General features: G+C 55.8%; 1 protein-coding gene across 2 annotated transcripts; it reads right to left on the minus strand.

Moving 5' to 3' along the window:
- Nucleotides 1-2: 2 nt before the first annotated feature.
- FLNC (filamin C) lies at nucleotides 3-27,990 on the minus strand. Of its 2 annotated transcripts, XM_080932312.1 has the most exons (48): nucleotides 27,352-27,990; nucleotides 22,650-22,898; nucleotides 21,122-21,219; nucleotides 20,845-20,995; nucleotides 20,079-20,197; nucleotides 19,881-19,958; nucleotides 19,537-19,699; nucleotides 19,174-19,374; nucleotides 17,932-18,069; nucleotides 17,451-17,577; nucleotides 17,172-17,308; nucleotides 16,773-16,966; nucleotides 16,565-16,678; nucleotides 15,783-15,926; nucleotides 15,432-15,555; nucleotides 15,132-15,292; nucleotides 14,800-14,890; nucleotides 14,531-14,700; nucleotides 14,213-14,330; nucleotides 13,866-14,128; nucleotides 12,928-13,525; nucleotides 12,291-12,464; nucleotides 12,030-12,192; nucleotides 11,779-11,939; nucleotides 10,994-11,161; nucleotides 10,793-10,916; nucleotides 10,205-10,361; nucleotides 9,940-10,129; nucleotides 9,770-9,793; nucleotides 9,403-9,650; nucleotides 8,930-9,028; nucleotides 8,551-8,650; nucleotides 8,097-8,237; nucleotides 7,722-7,850; nucleotides 7,460-7,633; nucleotides 6,731-6,892; nucleotides 5,832-6,035; nucleotides 5,274-5,426; nucleotides 5,067-5,189; nucleotides 4,690-4,932; nucleotides 4,228-4,497; nucleotides 3,998-4,135; nucleotides 3,688-3,803; nucleotides 2,373-2,505; nucleotides 2,099-2,275; nucleotides 1,743-1,961; nucleotides 940-1,149; nucleotides 3-838 (listed from the first exon to the last, which is right to left on the minus strand). In XM_080932312.1, the coding sequence occupies exons 1-48, from the start codon at nucleotides 27,704-27,706 to the stop codon at nucleotides 651-653; spliced, it is 8,181 nt and encodes a 2,726-aa protein (XP_080788438.1). In that variant the 5' UTR covers nucleotides 27,707-27,990; the 3' UTR covers nucleotides 3-650. The 2 variants fall into 2 exon arrangements, with proteins under 2 accessions (XP_080788438.1, XP_080788437.1); XM_080932311.1 differs by lacking the exon at nucleotides 8,930-9,028.
- Nucleotides 27,991-27,998: the final 8 nt, after the last annotated feature.

The following is a 27,998-nucleotide window of genomic DNA, read 5'->3' on the forward strand; positions in this document are numbered from 1 at the left end:
CAGGCCTTCTCAACAGCTATGCTTTATTTGGTGTTTTCCACATGTGCAAAAGTTTCCCAGAGAACTGGGCCCCATGATGTGTATAAAAACCCCCAATGGGGCAGAGCTGTGTCAGCTCCCAGGAGGCCTGGCTTGGGCAGAGCGCGTCACCCAGGCCAGACCACATGGTGCGATGCCACCTGCTGCTTGCTCTGGTTCTGCTTCCCCTGACTGTTCTTTCTTTTCCAAGCCCCTCACTCTAGGGGTGTGGGCACCAGATGGGCCTGACAGAGTCCTCAGGCGTGGTGGTTTGTGAGGGTGTCTTCTTTCACACACAGATACCCCAACTCAGTGCTTGCCCACCGGCATTAGCCCCCTCTGATCCCCAGGGATTACCCCCCAGCCCATTTAACCCCTTATATGACAGTCTCTACCCCAAGCCTCACCCCAGTCAGCCCTAAGGCCACACTTGAGGGACACTGATCGAAGACAGATAAAGTCCCCCCACCCCTTAAGTGGCACAGTGGGGTGAGGTGATTGCACCACCCACGACACACCTAAGGCAGGTGTTTTAGAGCCTGATTCTGTGTGTGCATGGGGGTGTGGCACATCTGTGCAGGTATGAGTTTGGCAGGATGTGGGGCTTGGGCTGAGGGAGGCGCTTCTGAGATTCAGGGCACATTGACCTTGAAGGGGCTTCCTGGGACACTTTCATCACCCCACTTGACAATGAGGATGTAGTCTCCTTTCTCCTTGACAGTGTAGGTGACGTTGTAGACACGGTTCCCCATGTGCTTCACATACACTTCTTCACAGGGAGTCTTGGGCCCATGCACACCCACCATCATCATGTTGGTGCCTGGAGAGAGTGGCAGAGAGGAGTGACTCACACCAGGGCCACAGGCAGCCCACATCCCTGGCCCTGGACAGCTTCCTGCTCCCTCCCTCGACCCGACAAACCTGCTTTGCTGCAGTCCACAGTGAATGAGTTCTTCTGACCCACGAAGGCCTGGGACAGGCCAGGGCCCCTTGTCACCACCTTGCTGGCGTCTGAGGAGAACTTGGGGATGGAACTGTAGCTGGTGCCACGGCTCGAGGAGGACTTTGTCACAGTCTCCACCAGAACCGTGGATGTTTCATGAAGGCTGTGGCCTCCAGACAACCGGGGACCTGAAGGGTAGAGTAGGTGGCCATGGGCCTAGTCAGAAGGACTTCCTACCCTTTCCTAGGATGCTGACAGTCCTCTGAGGTGGGCGTGGGGCAGCCGCTAGGCTCTCAACTGTCCTCAGCTGCAGCTTTTGAAGAATGCAACCTGTTCCCTCCAGGCAGAATTTTACCAGCTCCAATCCCGGGGCCACAGCCACATCTGCCCCTCCCCCTTCCAGGCTTCCTCTTGATAAGGGTCGAGGGTGGGGGTGGGGGAGATGGGGGGGCGGTAGAGCATTTCCCTAGCATGAATAAGGCTCTGGGTTCAAGCCCCAGCACTGAAAAAAATTTTTTTTCTTTTTTGGTTTGCAAGACAGGTTTCTCTGCAGAGTCCAGGCTGTCCTAGAACCCATTCTGTGGAGCAGGCTAGCCTCAAACTCAGAGATCCACCTGCCTCTGCCTCTCCGGTGCTGGGATAAAAGGCAGGCGCCTGGTAACGTATCTGCCTAGCCACGCCCATCTCCATCCTGACTAGACCATGACTATAACTGAAAGCAGACTCCAATCAGATGCAAATGGGCTGGCCTATGCGAACCTTCTCCAGTGAGGGCACTCACCTGTGACCTTGGCCTTGAAGGGACTGCCCACAATGTGCTGAGGGCCGCCATACTTGATGGCAATGAGGTAGTTACCAGGAGCCATGGGCGTGTAAGTGACTACATGGCCCTCAGGACACTCCCGACAGTCCAGCTGTACCTTGGAAGGTCCGTCAATGGTGACAGACAAGGCCCCTGAGCCTGCGTTCTGAGTGTTCACAATGAACTCTGATGGTACACCTGGAGGACAGAGGGAGCAAGCTGAAGGTAAGGAAGAACACAGCCCAGAGCGGGGGCCCTGGGTTCAAATGCCTGACCTACTGAGGTGTGCCTGATCCCCCCAATCTAACCCTGCTCTCCTCAATTCAGACACTCACCTGTAGTGCCCCCTTCAAGCCCAGGTCCATAAGCTGACACCAAGCCTGGGTCCCCAGCTTGGCTCTGCTCCCCGACACGGATCTTGAAGGGGCTTCCAGGGATGTGGGCACCATTGAACTTGACATCAATTGAGTGGACGCCATTCTCATGGGGGATGAAGCGGATGGTATGCTTATCTGTGAAGCAGAGGTTGGTGAGTGAGCTTCCATGTCTCTTCACCCCTTTCCAGAGATCGTGGTCTGGCAGGAGATGGCAGGGGCAGGGCCAGCTCACCACTGTCCAGTTCAGAGACATAGCACTCCTCCACAGCTCCTGAGGGTGTGTGTACCCGGGCATCAATCACGCCACGTGCCCCGTTGAGCTGCACCGCGAAGGACGCTGGCTGGTTCACCTTAAGCCCTGTCTCCTGCAAAGACCGTAGAGCAAATTCAGAGTTCTGGGAAGCTGAGGCTAGACCGATCCTCTCTGCAGCTCAATGCTGTTCTTACTGTACTGCCAACCCGATGCTGCCACCTCTCCAGCCTGGTCACTGCCTGCCTGCCAGCCCAGATTTCAGGGAAGGGCTGATCTGCCACTCTCTGCATCCACCTGTAGGCACCATGCAGACCGTGCTGGGTACCACAGAGGATGCAGACTGTGCTGGGTACCACAGAGGATGCAGACCGTGCTGGGTACCACAGAGGATACAGAGTGATGCATTCCTGTCTCAGCTGGGGAGGCACAGGCCAGACACTGAGTCATGAAGGCCTAGTAGTACAGCCTGACAGTGCCATGTGGGCTGCGGGCCCAAAAGAGCGTGGATGTGGCGGGCTCAGTGTAGCTTGTCCCAAGAAGGGCATGACCGAGGGGGAGGGCTGGAGAGAACACAAGGAGGGCTCAGGCGTATGCGGATGGAACTCTGCTACAGTGGAGGGCTCACTGTTGGCTGATGGGACTTCAATGTGGGTCAGCTGAAATGGGGGGGTCTGGAGAGATGGCTCAACGGTGAAGAGCACCGACTGCTCTTCCAGAGGTCCTGAGTTCAATTCCCAGCAACCACATGGTGGCTCACAACCATCTGTAATGAGATCTGATGCCCTCTTCTGGTGTGTGTGATAAATAAATCTAAAGAACAAAGTTAAAAAAATGGGCATGGGGGCAGGGCTCTCTTTGTCCTTTTGTAACACCTGCTGAAAGCCTGGGTGGTGTACATCCCCAGACGGCCTTCCTAGAGGTCACAGAGGACACAGTGCAGCTGGTTGCAGCAGTAGCAGAGGTGTGGCCCGGTCTGCACGTGCTTGCTCAGGGCTCGAGCAAACTCGCTTCCGTCCATTGAGCTTATGTTCTTATACTCTCATAACGTCCTCAGTTACAAACGTTCAGAGCAAAGTGGGACAAATGAGTGACAGGACACGCCAGCTCTCAGGAAGGACAGAAAGACAATGCTTCTAAGAAGCCCAAACAAGGCATGGAGCCGAAGTAGAGGGCTCACTGGGAGGCAGACATGCTCCCCACAAGGGCCCTGACCCATGCTGCACACATGGGAGAAGGTACTGCAGCGGGCCAGCCTGCCTTCCTGGGCCGCCCAGGTCCCACCCCTGGCACAGACCTGGAGGCTGGTGACAGTGAGTCGCCGAGCATCGTCTGAGAGGGAAGCCACAGGCACCACAAAGGGGCTGTCCGGGACGTGCTCATCATTGAACTTGATGGAGACCTCATAGTCACCTGGAGAAGGAAGCTAGTCAGCACACTTTCCAGGACAACGGCAGAAAAATTCCCAGCCCTGCCTCATTCCACGGCTCAGCTCTGAGTGGGTGAAGGAACTTGGGGTGCAAAGGGAATGGAAACTGGTGGGGGAGTCCCAAATCCCATTGGTCAGCAAGTAGAAACCTTCTCCCCACCCAAGTGTGAACATTTACCTGGCTCCTGGACAACGTAGGAGACACCACAAGAACCATCTTTGCGGTCTTCAAATGCGATCTCTGCCTTGCTGGGACCTTCCACAGCGATAGACAGACCTCCAGCACCAGCTTCTCGGGTCCAGATGCTAAACTCAGCTGCACAGAAACAGGGTAGGGGGGCATCTTAGTGCTGCTGCCCCCACAGTGGTTGTCCTGGCCCCAAGCTCCCCCTGGCCTCAGCCCCTTACCTGGCACACCAGCTACGCCTCGCTCCAGCCCTGTGCCTCCAGCCCGAACCTTGTGGGCACCACCTTCACCTAGTGGGCCCACAGTGAACTGGAAAGGGCTTCCAGGAACATGCTGGCCCCGGTACTTGACAGTGACTGTGTGGGGACCCATCTCCTGGGGCACAAAGCGCACACTGTAAGCGCTATCTTCTCCCTCGACGATCTCTGCGGCTTCTGTCTTGCCGGATGGACTGGTCACCTGGGCTGTCATGTCCTGAGAGCTGGCCTCACCTGAGGGTTGGAGTGATGTCAGGCCAACAAGAAGCTGTGTCTGGTCTCCATGGTTCCCTCCCTCCTCGGTGAACCCCCTTTCCTGCTCAGACCTGTCCTGGCCATCTAGGCCAAGGTGGCCAGGAGTGAGGCCATAGAACTGGAGGCCCCGCCCCCCTGTGAGGACCCCAGTTCCCAGAGCTCCCTGTTCACCTTCCTGCTGCCGGGTGATGCTGCCAAAGGAGCCGAGGCGTTCTCTGCCCAGAAAATCGCCGAAAACAGCAGGGAAAGGGTCTCCGCCAACCTGGGTGGACTCTTCCACCCGAACTTCACGCTTGGTCTCCCCACCCCGAGTCTTGCTGATCTCTGTCCGCTCTGTGCGGGTGTACGTGTGACTGCTGCGCGTGAAGGTGCGAGTCAGGCGCTCCTGGGCAGACACCATCTGAAACCAGTTTCCTATGGAAAGCCCAGAGGCAGGTAGCAGGCGGTGAAGAGGGAGGTAGGCAGGACAGAGGCCCCAAGGTAGGCTCGAGGCATCCCATGGCAGACCCTGCTCCACCCTGGCTCTTCTCTGCCTTCGCAGCACTTACCTGGGATCTTGAGGTTGAGGTCACAGGTGCTACCGATGGTAGCAATGGAAGGCGCCTGCCTTCGCCGGGTGATGCTTTCCTTCATGCGTCCCTCGCCCGTCACCTTCACAGTGAAGGGGCTTCCTGTGAGTGAGAAAGGAAGAAATCAGGTTCACAGGTCACCTGTCTGGTCACCAGATTTGTCCCCACTGCGTCCCAGAGCCTTACCAGGCACGTGTTTGTCGGCAAACTTAATATTGATGATGTAGGTGCCTGGTTCGGTTGGGCAATAGGTGACTTTGCAGGTTCCATCTTCCATATCCTCACAGTTAATGTCCACCTTGCTAGGACCTTCGATGCTCAGCCCCAGGCCTCCATAGCCTAAGGGAAGGGATGTGGGAAAAATGTCTCCCCTGAGCCCATGATACCTGCACCTACACCACTCTCCTGCCCCAGGCAGAAGACTCTGCCTAGAAGTCAAATGAGGCTAGTGACCACTAAGGAAGATGGCACCATGAGATACAGTGAGGTGACCCAGTGTTTGTCATCAAGGCCTACTAAAGAGGCATTCTGGAAAATTCCATTCTGCGGACCTCATGGATTCCAGTGAGTGGGGACTAACAGGCTCAGGACAGCTGAGCTTTCTCTCAGCTGTGACGGAGCTGACTGGGGACATTCACTTTCCCCCAGTGGGCTCCAGACTGAATTCCAACAGATCCAAGAAGCTCAGGGTAGGAGGGTGTGGCCAGAGGGGAAGGTCAAGGGGGATTCTGGGATGAGAAGCACCTGCATTTCGAGTGTCCACAATGAACTCTGCCACTTGGAAGGTTTGTCCTTCGGAAAGGCCCTTGCCCCAGACTCGAACTTTGCTAGCATCTCCGATCTCCGAAGGCCCCACCAATATCTTAAAGGGGCTGTTGGTGACATGCTTGCCACTCTTGCGTACGCTCACCACATGTTCACCGACCTCCTTGGGGGTAAAGGAGATCCCTGTGGAGAAAGGACAGTAGGCAGAGCATCCCTGAGCCCTCTCCCACCCAGGACAGTAAGCAGAGCATCCCTGAGCCCCCCCCCACCCAGGACAGTAAGCAGAGCATCCCTGAGCCCTCCCCCACCCTGGACAGTAAGCAGAGCATCCCTGAGCCCTCCCCCACCCAGGACAGTAAGCAGAGCATCCCTGAGCCCCCCCCACCCAGGACAGTAAGCAGAGCATCCCTGAGCCCCCCCCCACCCAGGACAGTAAGCAGAGCATCCCTGAGCCCTCCCCCACCCAGGACAGTAAGCAGAGCATCCCTGAGCCCCCCCCACCCAGGACAGTAAGCAGAGCATCCCTGAGCACCCCCCCAGGACAGTAAGCAGAGCATCCCTGAGCCCTCCCCCACCCAGGACAGTAAGCAGAGCATCCCTGAGCCCCCCCCCGGACAGTAAGCAGAGCATCCCTAAGCCCCCCCCAGGACAGTAAGCAGAGCATCCCTGAGCCCCCCCCAGGACAGTAGGCAGAGCATCCCTGAGCCCCCCCCAGGACAGTAAGCAGAGCATCCCTGAGCCCCCCCCCAGGACAGTAAGCAGAGCATCCCTGAGCCCCCCCAGGACAGTAAGCAGAGCATCCCTGAGCCCCCCCCAGGACAGTAAGCAGAGCATCCCTGAGCCCCCCCCCAGGTATCCCCTGGGGTCACTGCGCTCACCAATGTGCCTGTTGGGCAGACGCTTCAGCAGGCACGGCTCCTCATTGCCTGAAGGAGCACGGATACTGGCTGTCAGCTGGCTGAGGTCGCCTTCCGTGATCTTCAGAGACACATCGGTGGAGGTGCCCACATTAAGCTGTGACGTTCTCATCGAGTCATCACCTGGGAGACAGGTGGGGCAGATCAGGCTTTTGGCTCCAGACAGACTCTAGCATCCCAGGTCTACATTCATCTTAACTACTAACAGCCTCAGAAGGACCCAGCATCCCTGTTCACTGTGCCTGTCTCAGTCCTGGGACGGCTAAGTCTCTTCTGAGTCACATGGAGTGAAGAACAAGATACCGGATGCTCTCTCTATGGCTCTGGTCACAGTGCTAATCTGTCTCTGGGTTTTCTCAAGGTATCAAGACAGTGTTGCTACCCCACTTTTTCAAGAGTAACTTGAAAACTGAAATAAAATAATTTTTTCCTTTTTGCTTTGTTTGTTTTTGTTTCTTGGTGTTTTGAGATATGGGCTTTCTATGTTGGCTTGGCTGTCCTAGAGCTCTCTCTAGAGTAAGCTGGCTTTGAGCTGACATAGATGATCAAAGCATGGGGTGGGGAGATGTTCCTTGCCTGTTGTGGAGAACAGCATCCTTACGTTTATCTAAAGATGTTCTCTGTCCAAATGTCCTGGCTGAACTGACTTGTGCATGTCAGGCAGCTGCCCATGCCTGAATGTCCACTCACCTGTGATCTTGGCCGTGAAGGGGCTCCCTGGGATGTGCTTGTCGTCAAAGCGTACAATGATGCTGTAGTCTCCAGGTGCTGTGGGTAGGTAGGACACAGTACAGGTGCCATCTTTGTTGTCCTTGCAGGTGATCTCTGCCTTGGATGGGCCCTCCACAGCCAGGGACAGCCCTCCTGTAAGCAAAAGTGGGCTGAGATCAGAGGGTCTATCCCTGTGCCTGCAGCCTGGCAAGCCCCTCCGCCTCTTCGCAGCTCTCCTCACCTTCTCCAGCATCTTTGGTGACAATTGTGAAGGTGGCAGGTTTGTTGACCATGCCATGGCTCAGACCTGGCCCATAAGCACTGACGTGGCGACTGTTGATAGCATCCACATAGAACTGCAGAGGGCTCCCTGGGTAGCGACAGGTGGGGCTGCATTAGCATAGGGACAGGGGCTTCCTGCACCCATGTTGGCCCCCAGCATTTTCAATAGCCTTGGATTTTGAGCCCTGTATCTCTGCCACAGGGACTTGTCTCTTAGAAGCCCATCACCGTCCTCGGTGCCTGTCAGGTGCTTACATATGTCTTTTAAGAAGGATTGTAAGACCAACACGGTGTCAGCTCCTCTAGCCATGGTCTCACCCGACCCCCAACTCACCGGGGATATGGTTGCCGTCATACTTGATTCCCATCTGGTGCAGGCCTTTCTCTGTTGGTGCGTATCTCACTGTGATGGTACCGTCCTTGTTGTCAGTGATGTTGGGACGTGCTGTTTTACCAGAAGGCATCCGGACCTCCCCTGAAAGGCAGACACACTAACATGTACAGTGTCTCTCACCACACATCTCTGCTGTCCCAGGGCTTGTTCTCGGGTGGCTCTGCTTTCCCCAGAGGCCAGACACCGGGAAGCAGTCACTCAGGAATAAAGGATGAATCCCGAAGCAGGAGACTGAGGGCTTGAACCTGAGTTCTAGTTCTGCCCAACTTGTGAAACTCAGCCTAATTTGTTTCCCCTCTCTGGGCCCTGGGACTCATCCCTGCATTCGATCTTAGCTGAAAGGCCAAGACGTGTTCTCAGTTCTCAACAGTCTCCTGTGTGGGGCACCCATTACCTGTCAACTCCCCTTTCTGCACAGTGAAGGGAATGACCAAGTTGAAGGGCCTCAGCATGGACTCCAAAGGCTCCACAGGTACCACGGGCTCCTCTGTGGCCTGTAGTGGGTGAGAGGAAGAGTGTTGGTGAAGAAGGCCGGGGAGTGTGGCCTGCCTCATGACTGAAGTCAGAGAGAATGAAGAAAGAACGAGGTTAGCAGTGAAACACCAGTGGCAGCAGAGATGCGTCAGCTGCAGAAAAAGGGGTGCTCCCTCTGCCCATCCTAATGCCTGCCTACTCCCCAAGAGGCCCAACCATGGCCCAAGCCTGCAGAACAGCAGAGAAGGAATGAAGAAAGTAGGGAGAAGGATAAGGCCTGTCGTGGGAAGCTCTAGTACCCAGTGTGTGGGGCAGGGGCCAGGCCGAAAAGGGGCATACGGCTGGTGCGGCTGCGGCACTTCCGCGCACTCCTCCACATGAGGCAGCGGGTCACATGCCTGGGGAGTAAGGCACAGGGCACACATGTGGGGGACCTAGATCCCAGAACTGACAGTCCTGGGTGGTCTCTCAGGAGTTCCATCCTTGCCCTGCAGGGCCACCTCTGTAGAAACAAGAACTAGGGACAGTGGCCCAAAGTTCAGAGAACAGTGAGCTCTTGCAGAGAGGAACGGCACCTCTCAGGTCAAAGGCAGAGCCGCGCCACCTCCTGCACGTTGGGAGGCATTACAAAGGCTCATTCTAGAGAACACTGGCTCCAGGAACCCTTCATTAGACATGGGAACAAGTTCTCTGATTCTCTGAGGACATCTCCTAGGATTTCTTGCAGCTACCAAGAGCAGATTCTGCATAAAGCACCATGGCATGAGCTTACCAGCACATGGAAGGGGCTGTTGGGGATGTGTTCACCCCCGAAGCGGATGGTGATGACGTATTTGCCCGGCTCCGGTGCTGTGTAGTAGATATCAAAGGTACCGTCGTGATTCTCAACTACGTCCACGTCGAGCTCCGCCCCGTCGGGCGTGGACACTGTGCAGGTCACCTTCCCCTTGCCTGCTGCCTTCGCATCCACGGTAATCACAGTCTCCTCTCCAATCTGGATTCTGGGACCCAGACAGGCACCTACCACATGAAAAAACAAGGTCAGGGGCCGTGGAGGCCATTTTTCCAGCCACTCCCCTGTTTCCTGACACTTCCACGGTCTCCAGCCCCTAGTAAAGAAAGAAAAAGAAGGTACTCACCCAGTCCATGGCCTCCGATGGACACTGGAAACAGACAGGAAAGTTAGGTGAGCTAGTGGGGCTGGGCTGGGCAAGGTGTATAGGCTATTTGCCAGCCTGGCTCCGGGACTGGGCTGGGAGACTGCATGCACTCTAAGGGGGCTGGCCGGCCAGAAGGGATTGGTGCTCACCTGTAACAAGGCACTTGCTGGCATCCCCTGTCGGCAGGGCATGGATGCGGAAGGGTGAGTAAGGGATCTCATCGCCGCCGTACTTTATGGTGATGGTGTACCGACCACTCATGTCCGGCAGGTAGGACACCGTGTACGTGCCGTCACCATTGTCTCGGATGTTGGCCTTCTTGGGTTTACCCTCGGGATCCTAGAGAAGAAGGAGAGGTCAGGCCTGCCTCTGTCCACAGAGTCCAGCTGGGCAGGGGGCTGTGCCTAGACTCACCAGGATCTGGACAGTGAGAAGCCCCTCCCCAGCATCACGAGCATCGATGGTGAACTCCACCGGCAGACTGGCAGGGATGCCGGCGGCGTTGAGGCCAGGGCCACTGGCCCGCACTTTGCTGGCATCATGGGCTGGAAGCACTTTGGTCTTGAAAGGGCTTGAAAAACAGAGGAATGAACAGTTGTCAGGGAGCTGGAGCTTGGGATTTGTGAGCCTTCCCACACATGGGCAGAAGGAGGGACTCTGCAGGGCAGCATGGAGGGTGTCCCAGGACCAGGTGACATCTTAAGTCTTGGAGAAGGGTCACTGAAGGGCCCATTGAACTTAGTGTTTTCTTCAAAGGAAGGTGCAGTTAATTGTTTAAAGAGTCCGTACACTTTCTATGGCTCTTTCCCTTGATGCTTATTTGGTGCCGAAGCTACTGGGGTGATATTACCTTCAGGGTAGGGAATCTTGGAGGGGAGCAGGATGGGGTAGCCCGGAGGGGGTTTAGACAAATAACGGGGACTCTGCCCACGACCTGGCCTTGAAGGTAAGGTCCTAGGAGAAGCTCTAGCTCAGCATGGATTGCCCAAGGCTGGTCCTCACCTGCGCGGCACCTCCTGGTCAGCGTATTTGACGGCTACTGTATAGGGTCCATCAGTGGCAGGTGTGTAGTGGACAGTGTGGGTACCGTCACCATTGTCACGCACCTCCACAGGCTCAGCCACACCTGGACAGAGGCAGAGGAGTGTCAAGCGGGCCTCTTGGAACCTCACCTCCCTCCCTGTCTCTCTCCAGACTCCGCACCTGTGGGTCCCAGCACTGCCACCTGGAGAGGGGCCCGGCCAGCTTGACTGCAGTCCACTGTGAAGGTCTGCGGTACCCGAGCCCTGACGCCGGTCCCTAGCCCTGGCCCTGAGCACTTCACCTTCCCAGGGTCTACCACGTCCTTCACAGGAACTCGGAATGGGCTTCCTGAGGGGTGAGAACAGAGGAGGAGACGCTGGCAGTTAGCCTCTACCCACTGCCTGGCAAAGTCTGTCTTTCTGAGCTGAGGACCCACGGAGCAGGCAACCTCCCTGCTGCTGAGAGGCCCACAGATCCAGAACAGCACGAGAAAGCAGTTTGCAACTTGCTTAGAAATGGGAAGACAAGAGTAAGAAAATCTGACTGTAGAATGAGGCAGGACAAACCTCACCTTCTTAGACTCAGACTGGGAAGAAAGCCCTTCCAAATCTTTAAAATGTTAATAATGGAATACTCTTTTTATAACCAGCCTATGTGTTTTGACATTGTAGTTGAAATATGAAGAGGGTACACAGAATTAAATTAGAAAAAACAGTGTCTTGCTTTGGCAGACCACTTCCTACAATAGCAGACGACTCGGCAAACCCTGGCAGCCAGGCTGTAGGACAGCAAATCTCGTTAGTGGATCCGTATTACCGAAGTCTGGTGCAAGGGCCTCCAAGAATGAACTGGAGGGTTACCGCATCCAGGGCACCTCCTGCCCTGCCTTTTACCCTCTGCAAATTTACACGTGACCTCAGCATCCCATCATCCTTTTCCCAGAACCCATCCCCCCCTTTGCCCACCTGGGATGGGTTGTCCCCCAAAGGTGATGTTGACGTCATAGTCTCCCGGAGTGAAGGGGATGTACTCCACAGTGCAACTGCCGTCTTTGTTGTCCTTGCAGGACATCTTAGCTTCTGAGGGGCCCTCAATGGCTAGGCCCAGGCCTCCTGTGCCAGCACCCCTATAAAAGAACACTCCTGTCAGCAGAGATCAAGATGGACGTGACCTTGGGACATGACAATGGTCATTCTCTTGGCGGAGAAAAGGGTACCTAGTTTCCACAGTGAAGCGGTTGGCCTTGTTGACCAAGCCACCCTCCAGGCCTGGTCCGAAGGCCCGGACTCGGGTGGGGTCACACCCCTCAGTCACACCTACTCGGAAGGGGCTCTTGGGCACAGCTACTTCATCATATAGCACCTCCACCAAGTGCACACCTGGAAGCCAGTCACAGAGTCGGTCAAGGAGAACAGAGCCCCATCCTTGCTCACCCGAGCATTGTGTGAGCCCATTCCCTCTCCCGAAAACTCCGTACCCTCTTCATAGGCAGTGTACTGCACCCGGTAGGTTCCGTCTCCATTGTCTGTCACGTGGGTGTCTGTCTTAGCACCAGAGGGGTTGAGTACATGAGCTGTCACGTGGTTGCCACCCGTAGCTGTTAGAGATCTTGCATCCACAGTAAATTCGGTGGTCACCTCCCTTAGGACACCTAGACCCAGAGAGCCATGCTCAATCTTCATGCAGTCCCTCTTCATCCCTCACGCCACAGCTGTTCCTTCAATCCTCAGCCCCCATCAGTCCTCTGCCAGGCCAAGGACTGTGTCCTATAGGCCTCTGCTCAGCTTAATCCTAGTTGAGCCTGGCTCTCTTGCAAGCAGCACATTTCATGTAACTGTCCCCTAAGACACAGCTTGCCCACCGTGCCCCTTGTACACTCTCAGCTTTGTTAGGTCTGAGATGTTTTAAACTGACGAGTTTAAAGATCTCACCAGGAAAGTGCCCAGGGGCAGAAGCCATTTTTCCAAGAGCAGACTAACCATCATGTCCTTTGGACCCCCTCGGTCCCTTTCTGGTGTACAGAGCTCCCGAAACCTCCACCTGCCCATCCCCCACTCTCGTCCCTCCTTCCAGACCTAGCCCCGTAAGGTGACTCTGTGCTGCTCCTCTCTTACCATGTGGCTCCACACCAGGCCCAGAGACCTTGATGCCACTGGTATCAACTGCAGGCTGCACGTGGACACGGGTGGGGAACTTGGGTATGGGGTGGCCGCCATACTTGATGGTGATGGTGTAGGTGCCTGGGAAGGCAGGGCTGTAGGTGATGTGGTAGGTGCCATCCGCGTTGTTGTGGATCAGCACCTCAGCTTTGACACCAGCGTCTGACAGGATCTCGATGGTGAGCTCGGCCTCGCCCGCTTCCGAGCAGTCCACAGTGAAGGTGGCTGCCTCTCCAGCCTTGCCTCGCTCCAGGCCTGGCCCACTGGCCCTCACCTTGCTTGGGTCAAACACAGGCTGGATGGTGGCCTTGAAGGGTGAGCCAGGGATGTGAGCTTCGGCGAACAGGATATTGATGGTGTACTCGCCTGGCTCCGTCGGCAGGTAGCTGACCGCACAGGACCCGTCACCATTGTCTTGGCACTCGATCTTAGCTTCGCACGGGCCTTCGACAGTCAGACCCAGGCCTCCTGTGCCGGCCCCCTTGGTGTCAATGGAGAATGGCGCTGGGGTGCCTACGAGCCCACCCTTGAGACCAGGGCCATAAGCGCAGACCTAGGGAGATGAACAAGTTTGTTAGTCCCCTCAGCTTGGTTTCTCATAAGCTTCCAGCCTCTAAGCACCTTGAGCTGTGGCAGCCACTGCAGAGTCGTTAGAGCTCTGGGAGAGGACACGGGACGGAGGTGAAGGAACAGTGAAATTCAAGCTCGGGTCAGATAACAAGGCCATCTCTGAACAACTAAGCTGTCTCTAAGACTCTCCATAGAGGGTGGTCCCAGCCCTCCCTGAATGTGCCTGCTCCAGGTACATCTGTCCTTCTGGCCTCTGACTAGAATCCATCCATCTTTTCTATCAGCCCCCCACTACCGGATCCCACCAGCCCCCATATATTTACCTTGGAGGGGTCAGGGGGCAAGACACCTTCCACAGCAAAGGGGCTGCCAGGCACTGGGTGCCCATCATAGGTGATGTCCACCTTGTAAGGTCCCTCCTCGGGGGGCATGTAGCGGACAGCCTGGGCTTCTGCTCCACCCCCAGGCTCCAGCTTGCAGGGGATAGGCCTTCGGGAGGGTGAGGTCATCCGCACATCTAGTTGGCCCTGACCGCCAGCCCCTCTGGTGTTCACTGAGAATGCCTGTTCCTGTCCCACAGCTACCTCTGAACGGAGGGCAAGGGATACTGTGAGTAGAATACAGCAGCTCACCCAAGCACCCCTCAACCCCAGGGTGGCTCCTCACTTACTGCTGTTAAGGCCTTGAACTTTGACCTTGCTGAGGTCCAGCGGGGGTGCCACATTCACCACAAAGGGACTTTTGGGGACAGGGTCCCCACCGTAGGTCACTGTTACTGCCATGTTGCCCTATTGGGTAAAGGAGAAAGTCAGGATAGGGTGGCTTAGCTCTGCTAACAACTCCTTGGACACTGCCATTCATTGCCTAGAGTGAGGGCAGACAGGAGATCGGGAGTGGCCAGGGGCCCAGAATGGGTCTGATGAGGCTGAGGAGGTCACATTCAGGTCCCATCAGTGGCAAGGGAAAGGCATGAAGGGATGAGACGTACCTGCTGGACAGCAGTGTACTTGACAGTATATGAATAGTCATGGTTGTCAATGATTTCAAAGTCTCTCACAGCCTCGCCCTTGGCTGCCCCAGCAAAGTGCACATCCAGTTTGGCTTTGCCAGCTCCCTTGGTCAGCACAGTAAAGTGAGTCGGCTTTCCAACTTCCACACCTGGAAACCCCGCCCCCCCAAGAGATGTCAGTGAGGGTCTGGGGACCAGTTACCCCCAACACCAACTCATACCAGCTCCATCCTTGTCCAGACATCTACCTGTGCGGCTCAGCCCAGGGCCCTCAGCCTTGACCTTGCTGGCGTCGTGGGATGGGTCCACCTTGATGTGGAAGGGACTGGCAGGGATCTCCTGGGTGTGGAAAAGGCTTAGTCAGGTTTCTCAGGGGACAGTATCGAGCTAGATGCTGGTCAGGTCATCCACCCCGGCACTCAGTGAGAGTAAAGCACTGTGTTGGCCAAGGTGCACAGAGGAGTCATTCTATAGCCTCTGTGGATTGCGTTCTGCCCCAGAAACAACTCATTTCCAAAAGCCTCCCCAGACCTTTCGCATACAAGCCCACAGCTACCAACTGTAGTGAGGGCTACTGCACCTGGTTGGCAAACAGCACCATGATTGTGTAGTGGCCGGCACCCGGTGGTGTGTACTTGACTGTGAAGGTGTCATTGTCATTCTTGATGATGTCAAAGTCAATGTCGGCTTCCACAGGCCCCACCACGCCAGGGGCACACTTGATGCCGATGCTCACGTCACCTGAGGGGAGGAAAGGCCCAGGCTGTGCGTGAGGCTCAGGAGCTTCTCCCCTTGGAAGCTCCCAGAACCATTGCCCGGGTAACTGGTTTCAGTGGATCCAAGCCCTTCCCACCCAGAACTCCCTGAGGGAGGGGCTCACCTTGCCCGGCCTCACTGCAGTCCACTGTGAAATAGGTGGGTTCGTTGGCTTTAAGGCCTGTCTTCTCCACTCCAGGGCCATATACTTTTACTCTCTCGGGATGGCTGCCCTCTCCCACATTCACCTGCGGGCAGGGGGTTTATGATCAGGGAGTAGGCATTGCTCAAGGTTAACCCTTCCCAGCAACTCTCCACCCACAGCCTCAGCTGGACCAGTCTTAGCTTCTTTGTGGGAGCCTTGAGGAAGGGAAATACGCAGAGCGTCCAGGACAGCCAAAATCTGCTGCATGCATGGAGCCCACATTCCTTGGGACTCCTGCTAGTGTGCGAAGGACAGCGTTGGTAGACATACCCTGAAGGGGCTCTTCGGCACGCTGACACCTCCCCAAGAGATGATGATAGTATGCTTAATGGCCTTGGTAGGCACGTAAGAGCAGCGGAAGGTACCATCACCATTAGGGATCACCTTGATGTCGATGGGGCAGCCATCTGCATCCTGTGGGTACCAGCCAAAGATGTTCATGTTCAGTGTTCAGCTGAGGCCACAGGTCTCTCAGTGCGCCCTCTGCTGGATCAGGCAGACTCTGCACTGCCTTATTCCCAGCCAGTTTCTACACACCCACTCAAGGTCCACCACTGATGTCAGACCACGAGCCTAGTGCCATGTGCTTTGGTGGCCAGTAGCTAACTCGGGAGCCAAAACATTTGGCATGAAGTCACTTATGTGGCTTGCCTCCCAGCTTATGTTTAGCTTATGTATTAGTAGTCAGGGAGAGGCTAAATCCATGTTAAAATTGATTAACAAGTTTTTTTTAAAGAACTGTCTCCTTGGAGTTTCAAGACCTTTAGGAGTCAGTGGACACTAATTTGTCAAACTGACTTGAAGCGGATGTCGTATATGGTGAAATCATCTTTCAACTTCAAATTATTGATTCAAAATGAGTTTTGAAAATGCTTTTAAGATTATGATCTGTAAGAAAATATGGTTTTAATTTTCCACAGAAATATGACCATGTGAGACTCAATCCCGTCTTCCTGGGACACTACAGCCTCCACTCTAGAGGCCCCACGGTGATGCCCGAGGTAGTACCCCGAGGAGGGGTAGTGGGCACAGTGGAGACATTGGTATCCCACCTGGGCATAGAGCTTCAGGTCTCCTTTGCCAGCAGCACGGGCATCAATGGTAAACTCGGCAGGCTTCTCCACAATGCAGCCACTGGGCTCCAGGCCGGGGCCGAAGGCTCTCACCTGTGTTCAGGACGAGAGGGGGGCTGGGTTGGGGGCAGGAGGAGGAGTGGAGCACCGAGCCCAGTCCAGACAGAGCGTGGAGCTAGGACGGTACCTTGTCTGGGAAGCAGTCTGGAGGGGCTGGTTGAATGTGGGCTATGAAAGGAGAGTCCCGGATGTCCTCATCATCACAGATGACATGCACAGCATACTCCCCAGGCTCCGTGGGCCAGTACCGCACGTCACAGGAGCCATCGCCTTTGTCATCACATTCAATCTTGGCTTGTGAGGGCCCCTCGATGGAGAAGCCTGGGGAGAGGTGGGAAGGGTCAGGGAGCATGAGTAGGGTACAGCCAGGCTTCTCAGGTAGGTCCCCATGTTTCCTTCTGCTCCCAGTTACCCCTGTGTCCCCACTCTATGCTTATCCTGACAGCCTTCCATGTTCCACTGCCTTCCCCAGGTCCCCCTCAGCATCAGTCCTTTGTCACATGCCTCATGACACCCAGACACTTACCCAGCGTCCCCACTTCTGTGCCAATGGCTTCCACCACGAAGTCAGCTGACTTGCCCACCTGGCCAGTCTCCAAACCAGGACCCCATGCCCGCACTTTCTGGGCTCCGGCCTCTGGGCTCACCTGGACCTCAAAAGGACTAGGAATAAAGGAAAGAGCTGGCATCAGTGTCAGGAAGTGCTCCTGCAGAGACAGACCTCTTCTCTTCCAATCTCCAGGAGCATCTTCCTTTCCTTAGAGCAAACAGGAGGATGAAGTCAGGGGGGTGGCATTGTGCTTACCTGCGAGGAATGGCATAGCCACCCCAAGTGATGGTCACCACATACTTCCCAGGTACCACTGGGTAGTATTCACACTCGAACACACCATCTCCAGCCTCCCGAACTTTCACTGGCTCCTCTGTGCCCTCTGTGGAAATGAAAGTCAGGAAGTACAGGTCAAAGTCTGGGAGTCCCAGGCTCTTCATCCCCTCACGGAATCCTTGGGGCCTCGGCCCATCTGAGGAAGATGCTACTAGTGGGCAGAGCTGAAACTTATGGCAGGACTGTGCGTCATCCCTGAGCACAACAGCCCGGTGTAGCACACAAGACAGAGACAATTAGCTCCAGTTTTTGGACTGGGAAACTGAGGCAGAGAGGAGAGTCCATGGATCGATCACCATGTCTCTGGACTCTCCGAATGAGGCCGTGTGTCCTGGTTGTCACTGTCCTCAGATTGTCAAAACTACTGTCCAGTCCCCCAGCCCTGGGCCCTGGCACTCACTTGGACCCTTGACTGTGACCTTGAGCTCCCCACTGCCAGCACCCTTGGTGAACACCTTGAAGTCAGCCACCTCCTTCACACGCACACCTTTGGGCTGCAGGCCTCGCCCAGAGGCTCTGCAGGCATTGGGATTACAGGCTGGGGAGAGGAAGAGACAGAAGGTTTGGGTTCTGAATGACCCTGGACAAAGGCCAAGCTCCTCGTCACCGACCACCTCCCAGGCACTGGGCATGGCCTCGTGCAACCCTGCCCCAAGCACAGAACTGGGTCTGCTGGGAGCAATGCTGGGTGCTGGGATTCTGCATTGAGTGGGCTATGAGATAAGGAGCACTCTTTATCCACACCTAAGGCTTCCCACTATAGCCCTAGACCTTCTCGGCACCACCATGGCTGCCTCACAAACTGTGGCATGCCACAAAACACCCAGCACCGCCACGGACCAAGAGGTGTTGCACGTAGCACTAAGCCTTCCGCTGTGCATGGGCAATGCATTGAAACCAGCCTGGTACAATACAGAAAATGGTGCGGAGCTCACGGAGCACCGCGGAACTGACATATAACCAGAGAGCACAGCCAGTGGCACAGAACTCAGATGCTGCCACAGAATCCAGGCGGTGGCTCAGCAGATGGGGCCAGGCACGGAATATTGGTAGACGGTGGGACAGAATCTGAAGTTGGTGACAGAGACCACAAGGCAAACAGCGAGTCAACACTAAGCCTGCCAGAGAACACACACATGGCTCAGAACTCCAGCCTGTCACAGAAGGCCTCAGGAGGGAGCAATTCACACCGTGTGGGCCACAAGCGCCGGTGAGGCCAGTCAGCTGTGGACATGCCTGGCCCCACCTCTTGGCCTGGTGGACGATGGGTACAGGGGGGGTGGGCGGCGGCAAGGGCACTGAGTACAGGAAAAAAAGCAGTTGCTGTGGATTCATCAACCGAGGGCTTTGCATGCCGGTGAGAGCATGGCATGTGTGTCCCACCGGTGTGGCCTGTGACTTCTCTCCCAGCCCTTCCAGGCGGCCCATATTCTCGTCTTTTCTGTGGTCTCTGAACCTCCTCTCACCCAAACCAGCCTCCTTGGGATGGAGGGATGATAAAGGAGAGCCCTCCAGAACCCCATTAGTTCCACCCCCACCTCCAGCCCTGTGGGTCAAGTGCTGCATTTCCCACCAACCCTCAGACCTGAAGTCTGGTAGCAAGCTTGCTGTGTCTGGCTTTGGTGAGGTGACACACCCTTACCTTCTGCCACATGGACGGGGAAAGGACTCCGAGTGATAGGTGCACCAGCAAAGGCCACATGCACAGTGTGTGGCCCCTCCATCACAGGCCTGTACGTGCAGCGGAATGTGTTGTCACCTTTGTCCTCCAGGGCCACCTCTACTGTATCTTGCCTCCCCTGTGGGTCCACGATCACCACAGCAACATCACCAGTGCCAGCCCCTGCAAAGGACAAGTCTGTCAGTACCCTGCTCTGGACACACACATCTGATCAGGGCTCCTTCATCCTGGAATCACCACCCCCCACCACCTAGGATCTGTCTCAGCCCCACCCCCATACACTGTCAGAGGCTATCACTCAAGCCACCCTGGGCTGACACTTACCAGCAGTATAGATGTCAAAGTAGGTGGGTTTGCTGGCCACATTACCCACAGGTTCCAGACCAGGGCCACGGGCTGATACCTTGTTGGCATCCCCGAGAGCCATGCCCACATTCACCTCAAAAGGACTACGTTCGATGTTCTGGCCAGCAAAAAGCACGGTCACCTAGCATGGGGGTGGGGAGCGGGTGTCAAAGATTAGCTTCTAGGGGAGACTAGTTCTGAGGGAGTGGAGAGACACAGTGAATGCAAGGTGGACAATGGCAGTGGGGGTGGGCCGAGAGGAACAGTGGTGAAGGCAAGAGTCCTGAGTAGCCAGTAGGGCAGGAGGGTCTCTAGGGAGATACCTTGTGTAACCCAGCAACCTTGGGCACATAGGAGATGGCATATGTGCGGTCCTTGTCATTGTTGGGAACCACCTTGGCCTGTTGGGAAGGAAAAAGATTGTAACTCTTACTGATCCTGTAATTCCAGGACTCCTCTGTCCCAAGTGCTCGCTGTTTCCAATCCCCTATTGACCCCTTATCTCCAGCAGTCCAGTATACCTCCTCAGTGTGCCCCTCAGGGTCCTCGATGTAGACCAGCACCTCCCCCACACCAGCGTCCACTGTCTGCACAGTGAAGTGGGCAGGCTGCAGCACGGTGTTGCCCTGGGGCTCGATGCCTGTGGACAGAAGCAGAGCCCAGGTCACTCAAAGGTCCCCTCTACCTGCCCAGATGGGGCTTTTAGGATTCCACACATTGTTGGGATTCTGTAAACCCCACCCCTCAATTACCTGGCAGTAGCTAGGTATCCTCCGCCCCAGTGACCTGACACTATAGAAGGGGCTGCTTGCCCCTCCTTTCTCTCTTGCCTCTCTTACTCTCTCCCCCCACCCCTCCTCTGCCCCTTCCCTTCCCCCCTCTCTCCACGCGTTCATGGCTGGCCTCTTCTCCTCTGCTCCCCTCCCTCCCTCCCTCCCTCTCTCTCTCTCTCTCTCTCTCTCTCTCTGCCTCTACTACTTAACTCTCCCATGACCTGAATAAACTCTATTCTGTACTATACCATCATGTGGCTGGTCCCTCAGGCGGAAGGGATTCCCAGCATGGGACCCTCAGAGGCATCTTCCTTGACCCCAGGCCTCACCGCACCTCCATGGGCCATATGTCCCCCACTCTCTTCATCCTTTTTCCCTTTGGTGCCAAAACCCTTTCTTTCTTTCAAATCAAATGTACTTAATCTCTTCATCCTTTTCCTAACATTGGTGCTGAAACCTGGGACGTCATCTTTTAACAACATTGGTGCCCCGTGACTTTTCCTTACACACATACCCGGACCATAGGCAATGGCTTTCTTGGGGTTCAGCTGCTTAGAGCGGACAGGGGCGCCGGGTTTGAGCTTGGCCTTAGGAAACTGGGACAGGTAGGTCATGACAGAGTGCTCATCCACGTTGGGATCCACAATCTCCTCCGGGGCAATCACCTGCCGTAGGAAGAAGAGAGGATGGGTTCATACTGCTCTCCTGGCTCCCACCTGCGCTTGGCCAGGTGTCCTTACCCCTCCATTTCCCTCCCCCTCTACGCCCCACTATGCCATCTGCCAGTGTACCTGGGGCACCCCGAGCCAGTCATCGGCTTGCTGCATGGCCTCTCTGGCATTCTGCACAGGCTGGTTGGGGTCCCAGGCTTCCCAGTCAGGGCAGAGACCTAGACAGACGGTGGGAGAACGTAACGGTAAACCACGGAGCTGGCACAGAGCCTTTTCTCAGTCAATATTCAGAGGCCATGGCTTCGCATCCTTTCTAGCCAGCTCTAGGACCTTACCCAGTCAGGTTCCCGCTATCCAAACACCGTGTCACGGCATAGCAGTCCTTGCTAGCACCAACAATGAGGCCTTTCTCTCCATCCCGATGATGCAGCCTGACACCAGCCCTACCAGCCAGCATCCTGCTTAACCCAAGACCTCGCAGAGACCCCAAGCACCAAACCCCAACAAAGGACCCCCACTGTCATTCCAGCTGCCTTAGAGTGGACAGGAGATGAGGGCCCTGTCTCCCACAACCCCATGATCCATCTTCAGAGTTGCCTAGATGCTCTAAGCTACTCCACACTAGCCTTAGGGATAACTCTCTCTCCCTTCTTCACTGCCACTTGGAGAAACTGAGGCATCAAATAAAACAGTATCGAAGCAGGAAGACTGGCTCCTCCATGCGGACATCGAGAGCTCAGCCTCCCAGCCGGTAGAATGCCGACAGTATCCCAGCTCACCTGTGAGGGGCTGGTTGTAGGGTCAGGGGCAGCTTGGTTCAAGACAGAGACAGAGGATTGGCAACATTAGTGAGGAAGGGGCCCGCTCACAGGCTGGGATCCATGACTGGCTGGAACAGCTGAGCTCACTGCTGGCAGCCACACCAGCTTTGGACAATGGCTCAGCAGCTGGGAATGCTTCCCAGACTGCATGCCCCCGCCTCCCATCTCTGCTCCCCAGCTGACCCCAGGGTGGGGGGGGGAGGATTCCCCAAGGGGCCGAAGCTTTTCTGGCCAAACTGCCTCCACTGTAGATGACAGTCATGAAGCAGTTAGACCTTAGGTGGGGCTCTGGCCTGTGTTATTCAGTCTTCTAAGAGCTCTGATCTGCTCAGGTCTAACCAGGCTGGCCCAGAAGGGCAGGCCAGGGCCACCTGTCACTGGACAACACAGTGACGCCACCCTGCCCTCAACCCCTTCACAAAGCCATCCCAAGGGTTGTACAAAGAGTCGTTTCTGAATGTAACTAAGAATTTCTTGCTGTAAGTCTCACCTAGCTCCTTTCTTTCCACGAGAGTAAAAGATGGTGTCCAAGTAACCAAATAAGCCCCAGGCTCTGGAGTAATTTCTGGAGTGTGTTTTTGGACAAATCCCTACCCATCTCTGGACTTCCAGGCTTGCCTATGAAAGGACTGGTTGGGAACCTTTTCTTGCTTCTGTTGAATCAACCAGGAGTACCTAGATCCCAGCCACAACTCCTGGAAGAGGACCAAACCCTACAGCAATCCTGATCCATTAGGCCCTGGGGTGGGCCTGCAGTCAGACACAAGGCTCGTTCAGTCTCTCCAGACTCTCCCAGTCTCCCACAGTGTGTCCACTGGCCTACTCACCAGGAGCACAGTTGTCAACCAGGGCACCCAGAGCCTTGCCGTCCTGCCAGTCCCGGTTAAAGTTGGTAATGGGCAGCTGGGGCACTTTGTTCTGGATCCAGCCGAGCAGACGCTGCTTGGGTGTCTGTTTGCGGGCATCCTCGTCATCTTCATCCTCCCACATGGGCATGGAAATGGAATAGTGAAGGATGAGCGTCCAGATCAGGCCCAGGATCAGCTTCAGGTTCCCATCCACGATGGCCTTGCTGTCTGTAGAGAGAGAACCTCAAGGTGGTACCCTCTCTCACCCACACTGCCCTGGAGTGGCTGAGCCACAGGCTTACATTCCTCCTCTCTCTGGGACCTATCTTCTTCTCTGCCTACAAATTCTTTCACTCCCATGAACCTCACCGGACCTGAGGTTTCATCTTCAGAAACAGCGGCTTCCCTCTCTTCCCTCTGATTGTCCTCTACCCTAAGACAATCCAGCACTGGGGTCTGCCTCCCCCTAAGTGAGTGTCCTTCTGAATGCAGGCCTCTTAGGGCCAGAGACTGATTCTGTTTTGAGCCTGGTCTCATACAGCCTGGACTGTGGCTCTGAATTCCTGATCCTCCGGCTGCTGCTTCCTGAGCCCTGACGTTATAAGGACAAGGGCTGCACTTGTTTATATGTTTAGACTCAGGGCCCCCTATATGCTAGGTAAGTGCTCTACCAACTAAGCCACACCCACAGCTTCTTGTTTTGTTTTAGCTGTTTTACTGACAGGCAGGCTGAGCATGTCAGAGAAGATGATCTGACCAGCTCTGACAGTAGGGCATACCTACAAAACTATTGGCATGAAGTAAAAAATGGTAAGTGTAACCATCCCTCCTCAAATTTTCTCACATGGACCTTCTGTGACCTTTTCTTCTGCTTGCCATGCTCTGACCTTTCCAGGCAACAAACCATATTCTTTCCACACGGTTTGCATTTTGTAGTTTAATATAAGAGAGATCAATTGGTACATTTTTCCTTTTAGCTTCCTCCACTCTTCATCTTGAATGTGTGTGTGCATGTACACATACATGTTTGTACCTACATGCATGTGTTCGTGAGCCCAGAGTGGACCAGGTTTGCTGGTCAGGCATCCTAGGGTAGCTCCTATCTCCCCTCCCAGTGCTGGGACATTGGGTGCACCAGCTTTCCCCATGGGCGTCTGGGATCTGACCTCAGACCCTCAGGCTATCATAGCAAGTACTTCACCAGCTTAGCCATCTCCCCTGGGCTTTATGTTTCTATGGTGGGGCTCAAACTTTGCAGTGTAAAAGTGGGTGGCTATTTTGAAAGGTTAAGTTAAAGTTGAGTAGGACCAGATCAATCCTGCTTGTGTTCTGCCCTGAAAGCTAAAAGACTGTGAAACACACGGGCTGGGAGGAGAGAAGGTGTACAGTTACTTGCTCAGATAAAACTCGAAGTCATGCTGTCTGATGCTGAGGGTCAGTGGTGTTTCCCAGGAGGGAGAGGAAATGCCAAACATGTGAACTCAGTGCTCAGAGTTCCTTCGGACCACAGTTGACAGACTATAGATATTGGAGTCCAGCTTATTTGTATAGTGTAAGGGAGATCTGAAATCTATCACCGTCCCTGAGCCCTGCTTTTAGGAGGCTGGAAGGTGACTAGAGGCTCTGTCTTGTTTACTCATGTTTCCTGAGAGACAGAGATGGTGAGATTGGAGGCACTCTATTGCGCATTTTTTTCTGTTCTCCTTTCCTCAGATCAGAGGGCCTGGGGGCCCCTGTCATTCTCTGCTCCACCCCACCTGCCCCCAGGACAGAGGAATCTCTGTCTCCCGGGCCTCCTCACCACTGAATCATTCTTCCTTCCCCAGCAGCCCCGCAGCCCGCCCCTTTCCCCTGGCTTCTCTACAGCACAATGGTTTGGCAGCTCTCAGATTCCATGACACACCACCTTCGGTGCTTTCACTCTCTCAAACACAGGCTCATAACATTTTCACACAGGCTGGACACCCGGGGAACCCTCAGGCTCTCTCACAGCTGCCCAAGCCCAAGCCAGGCTCACAGACTTCTGAAGCCTTCTTCAAAAACTGGATCCAGACCCCTGGGAGGGAGACCTTGAAGCTGCAGGGTTGGGAGGGGATGGAGCATTCGGGGTGTATGTGTGTGTGTGTGTTGTGTGTGTGTTAGTGAGCGCGCGCGTGCATGCTCCATTCATAGTTGCTGGAGAGAGAGGTTTCTCCCTAGCAACTGGCTGTGGGCCAGAAAGCAAGTGGTCCCCAGCTCCGACAGAAGGGGGTTGGGTAGCAGGCCCAGTAGGACACCCTGGAAGCTATGACCTTCTCTCCTTCCACCCTCTTAGGAAGCCAGGCAGGGGAGAGTGGTGGAGCTCAACTCAACACGGGCTTCTTCCCCCACAGCACCCACTCCATGCTTCTCTGCTGGCCTGGGGATCACCCCACGGGGTGGGAGGAGCCAGACAGCTAGCTTGTGACCCCCACTCCTTGCCTAGAATAGAGGGGAGGAGACCGGGCTGGGACAGCTGCTGTCCCCTCCAGCCCCTCCCTCAGCTATTGGCTCTAAGAGAAGGAATAGCAACTGGAGAACAGCTGTGGAACAGAGCCGCCTTACAGGCCTCTTTGTTTGGAGGGGCTGAGAGGGTGTGTGTGGGGAGGAGGGTTGCACCCAGTGTTGAGGGTAAGAGGGGTACTGAGCTCCTTCAACCCAAGCCAGGCCTAGAACTCTTCTTCCAAATAAACTTCTCAGCTGTCAGCAACTTTTCCAGGCCCCAACTTTCCTTCTAGTGAGAAGTGGGGAGTCTCTGGGTACCCCACCCTCAGGTGCCCAGATGTTCATTCAGTCCTGAGACAGTATCTGGTGGGAGACCCCTTCCCACTTCTAGACAGGATGAGGAGCTACAGTAAGTCCGATGATCCCTCCTTGGGACAGTCTCTCCATCCCCTAGGGATCTCTGGCTGGAGTTTGTGCCCCTTCCCTTCAGCCTCAGCCCCAACCTCAGCTCAGTTGCTGAATTGCTGACAGCTTATCTCATCAGCACAGGGAGAGCCACTTGGCCCAAACAGGCACAATTCCCCTTCCTCTCAGCGGGAACCTTGGAGTTTCCCTCCCGCCCCTGAACCAGCGTTGGCTTCTTCCCCCCTCTACTCTGAGCCGGCCCCTTTGCAGCAGAGCCAAGGGGGCTGGAGCCAGGCACCACCATGGGGGGAGGGGAGAGGTGCACAGGGAAGGATGAGGCCTGGAGAGGGGCCCGCCGCCCCCGCAGCCAGCAGGGAAGGGAGGCTGAACCATTTCCTATAATGTCTTACAGAGGCTGCAGACCTTCCTCTGGAGACCCCACCTGGGGCAGTCAGTGCTGCCTTTCAGAGCCCAGTGTGAAGCGAGGTGTAGGTGGGGAGCAGCCCCACGGCTGATTTGAGCCCCTCAGCTCTCCACACACCCAGCACTCTCCTAATTTTTAGCTCTACCACATACACCAGGGTCCCCTCCCCCACCCCTTGTCCTCAGGCTTGTCCTTCTGGAAAGCTCAGAGACATCTGCTGTGTCACGGAGACAGGGCTATTTCCAGGCCAGAGCAGGAGGGTGGGGTGTGCGTGTGGGGGTTCGTACTGGGGCTAGAAGAGGTAAGGCCGAGGAAGAAGCCTGAACGGGGCAAAGGGCCTCAGATTGTTCTCAGCCGCTAATTCCGGAGGCCTGGAAATGGCTCTGAGGGAGACTAGAGAGGGGACAGACATCTAGTTCCGCAGAGAAGGCTGGGGGCAGCCTGTAGTGGTGAACAGCACCTGGAAATATCCACAGTTCCCTTCCAGGGCCTTGGGGTGCGTCCTCACAGGACGTCCTTCAAGTATATCCCAGAAGGGCTCTACGTTCACCCAAGGTGCAAATGGAAACCTTGGTCCTAGCAGGGTAAGGCTGTGAGGGGTGAGGTAGCTTCTTGCCACTCAAAACCCACCCTGGGCTTCTGGACTCCCAGGACTAGTGTATCTCCCCACCCCCACTCAGAACTGACACACCTTCCAAATCTGGTTATACTCAATGACTTCCTCTCTTCCTCAGCCTTCCCCTCCCTCTAGGGCAGCTTGACCCTTAGCTGCAGCCAATCCCAGACCAGGCCGTGGGTTGGAACAGAGCATGGAAGCAACCTGGACGACCAGGGGTTAAAGCTCCCGGGACGTTGCTCAGTGCCTTTTTAGGTTTCTGAGGCTGGGCTCTGTTTGCCCTAGTCCAGCCAGATCCCAGATGGGGAGCACATGCCTGCCAAACGCTTCGGTGAAGCTTCGGGCCACTAGCCTCCCTGGCCTCCAGGTCCCGAGAACCCCGAGATACTTGGGACCTGTTTTAAGTTTGCTTTTGCCCAGCGGTGAAGAGGATAGAAAGCCATTTGCTTTCGTGTGGGTGACAGGAAACGCCCCCAAGGAGTTAACACTGGGTACCATCCTTGTCCTCACAAGCAAGGGTTGCCCGAAGGAAGGAAAAGAGGGGACACTGAGCAGGTTGGTGTGTGTAGGGAAGCTGAAGCTAATATGTTGGGGGAAACTTCAGAAGGGGACTTTTCAGGGGTGTCACCTGTCCCTAGAGGAGTATCTGGGCTCCGGCCTGTACTGGTGAGAGAGAAATCAGACCAAGGGAACTGCTTTCTGTTCCGGCTCTCTGTACCCGCACCTATGTGTCCCTACCCCTGCTGTGACCGTTCCCTGTGGCCCACACTGACCGATGGACACGAGCTTGATGTGTTCGCGCTCCAGGAACTCCAGGGCCACAGACACATTTTCCAGCTTCATCTGGCGGAAGTTGGGACGCGGGTGGAACTTGCGGTACATGCGCTTCTGGCTGAGCACCTCGAGCAGCGCGATGAGGCGCAGCCCGTCGCTGAGGTCTCGCTGCAGGTCGGTCAGGCGCTTGCCCACACACTTGAGATGCTCGTTGCACCACCGCGTGAATGTGTTTTGCTGGATCTTCTTCCACGGCGCATCCTCCGCTAGGTCTTTCTCGGTGGACGGCATCTCGTCCGCCTCGTCAACCAGGCCGAGGCCGGAGGCGTCGGAGTAGTTGCTGTTGTTCATCATGATGGCGCGGCGGGGGGCCGGGGACGTGCGGCCTGGGGTCGGGCTGCGGGCGCTGTCGGGGCGCTGTCGGGGCGCTGTCGGGGCGGGCCGGCGGGACACTGAGCTCGCGGAGACTCCTCTAGCGCTCCGGTGGCGGGGACCGCGGGCCTCCTGGGCTGAGCTGCTGGGCTGTCCGGCTGGGGCTCTCTCTCCCTCCCGGGGCGGAACGGTGCTCGGGAAGTGCGGGCTGGGCCAGGGCAAGGGGTTTAAGAAGCCCCCGGGCTGCCGACCCCCCCGCCGCGCCCGCAGCCCC

The sequence above is a fragment of the Micromys minutus genome (assembly GCF_963924665.1).
Source record: "Micromys minutus genome assembly, chromosome: 18".
Taxonomy (NCBI): Eukaryota; Metazoa; Chordata; class Mammalia; order Rodentia; family Muridae; genus Micromys; species Micromys minutus.

Bases quoted from the DNA above. Each gene is read 5' to 3' on its own strand.
- FLNC (XM_080932312.1), bottom strand. From the start codon at position 27,706: ATGATGAACAACAGCAACTACTCCGACGCCTCCGGCCTCGGCCTGGTT. The intron at 5,190-5,273 runs GTAAGGCTCTGG...TCTCACTCACAG, and splicing joins TGCCGACAAACACGTGCCTG to GAAGCCCCTTCACTGTGAAG. The intron at 1,150-1,742 runs GTGAGTGCCCTC...TCTACCCTTCAG, and splicing joins CTTCAAGGCCAAGGTCACAG to GTCCCCGGTTGTCTGGAGGC.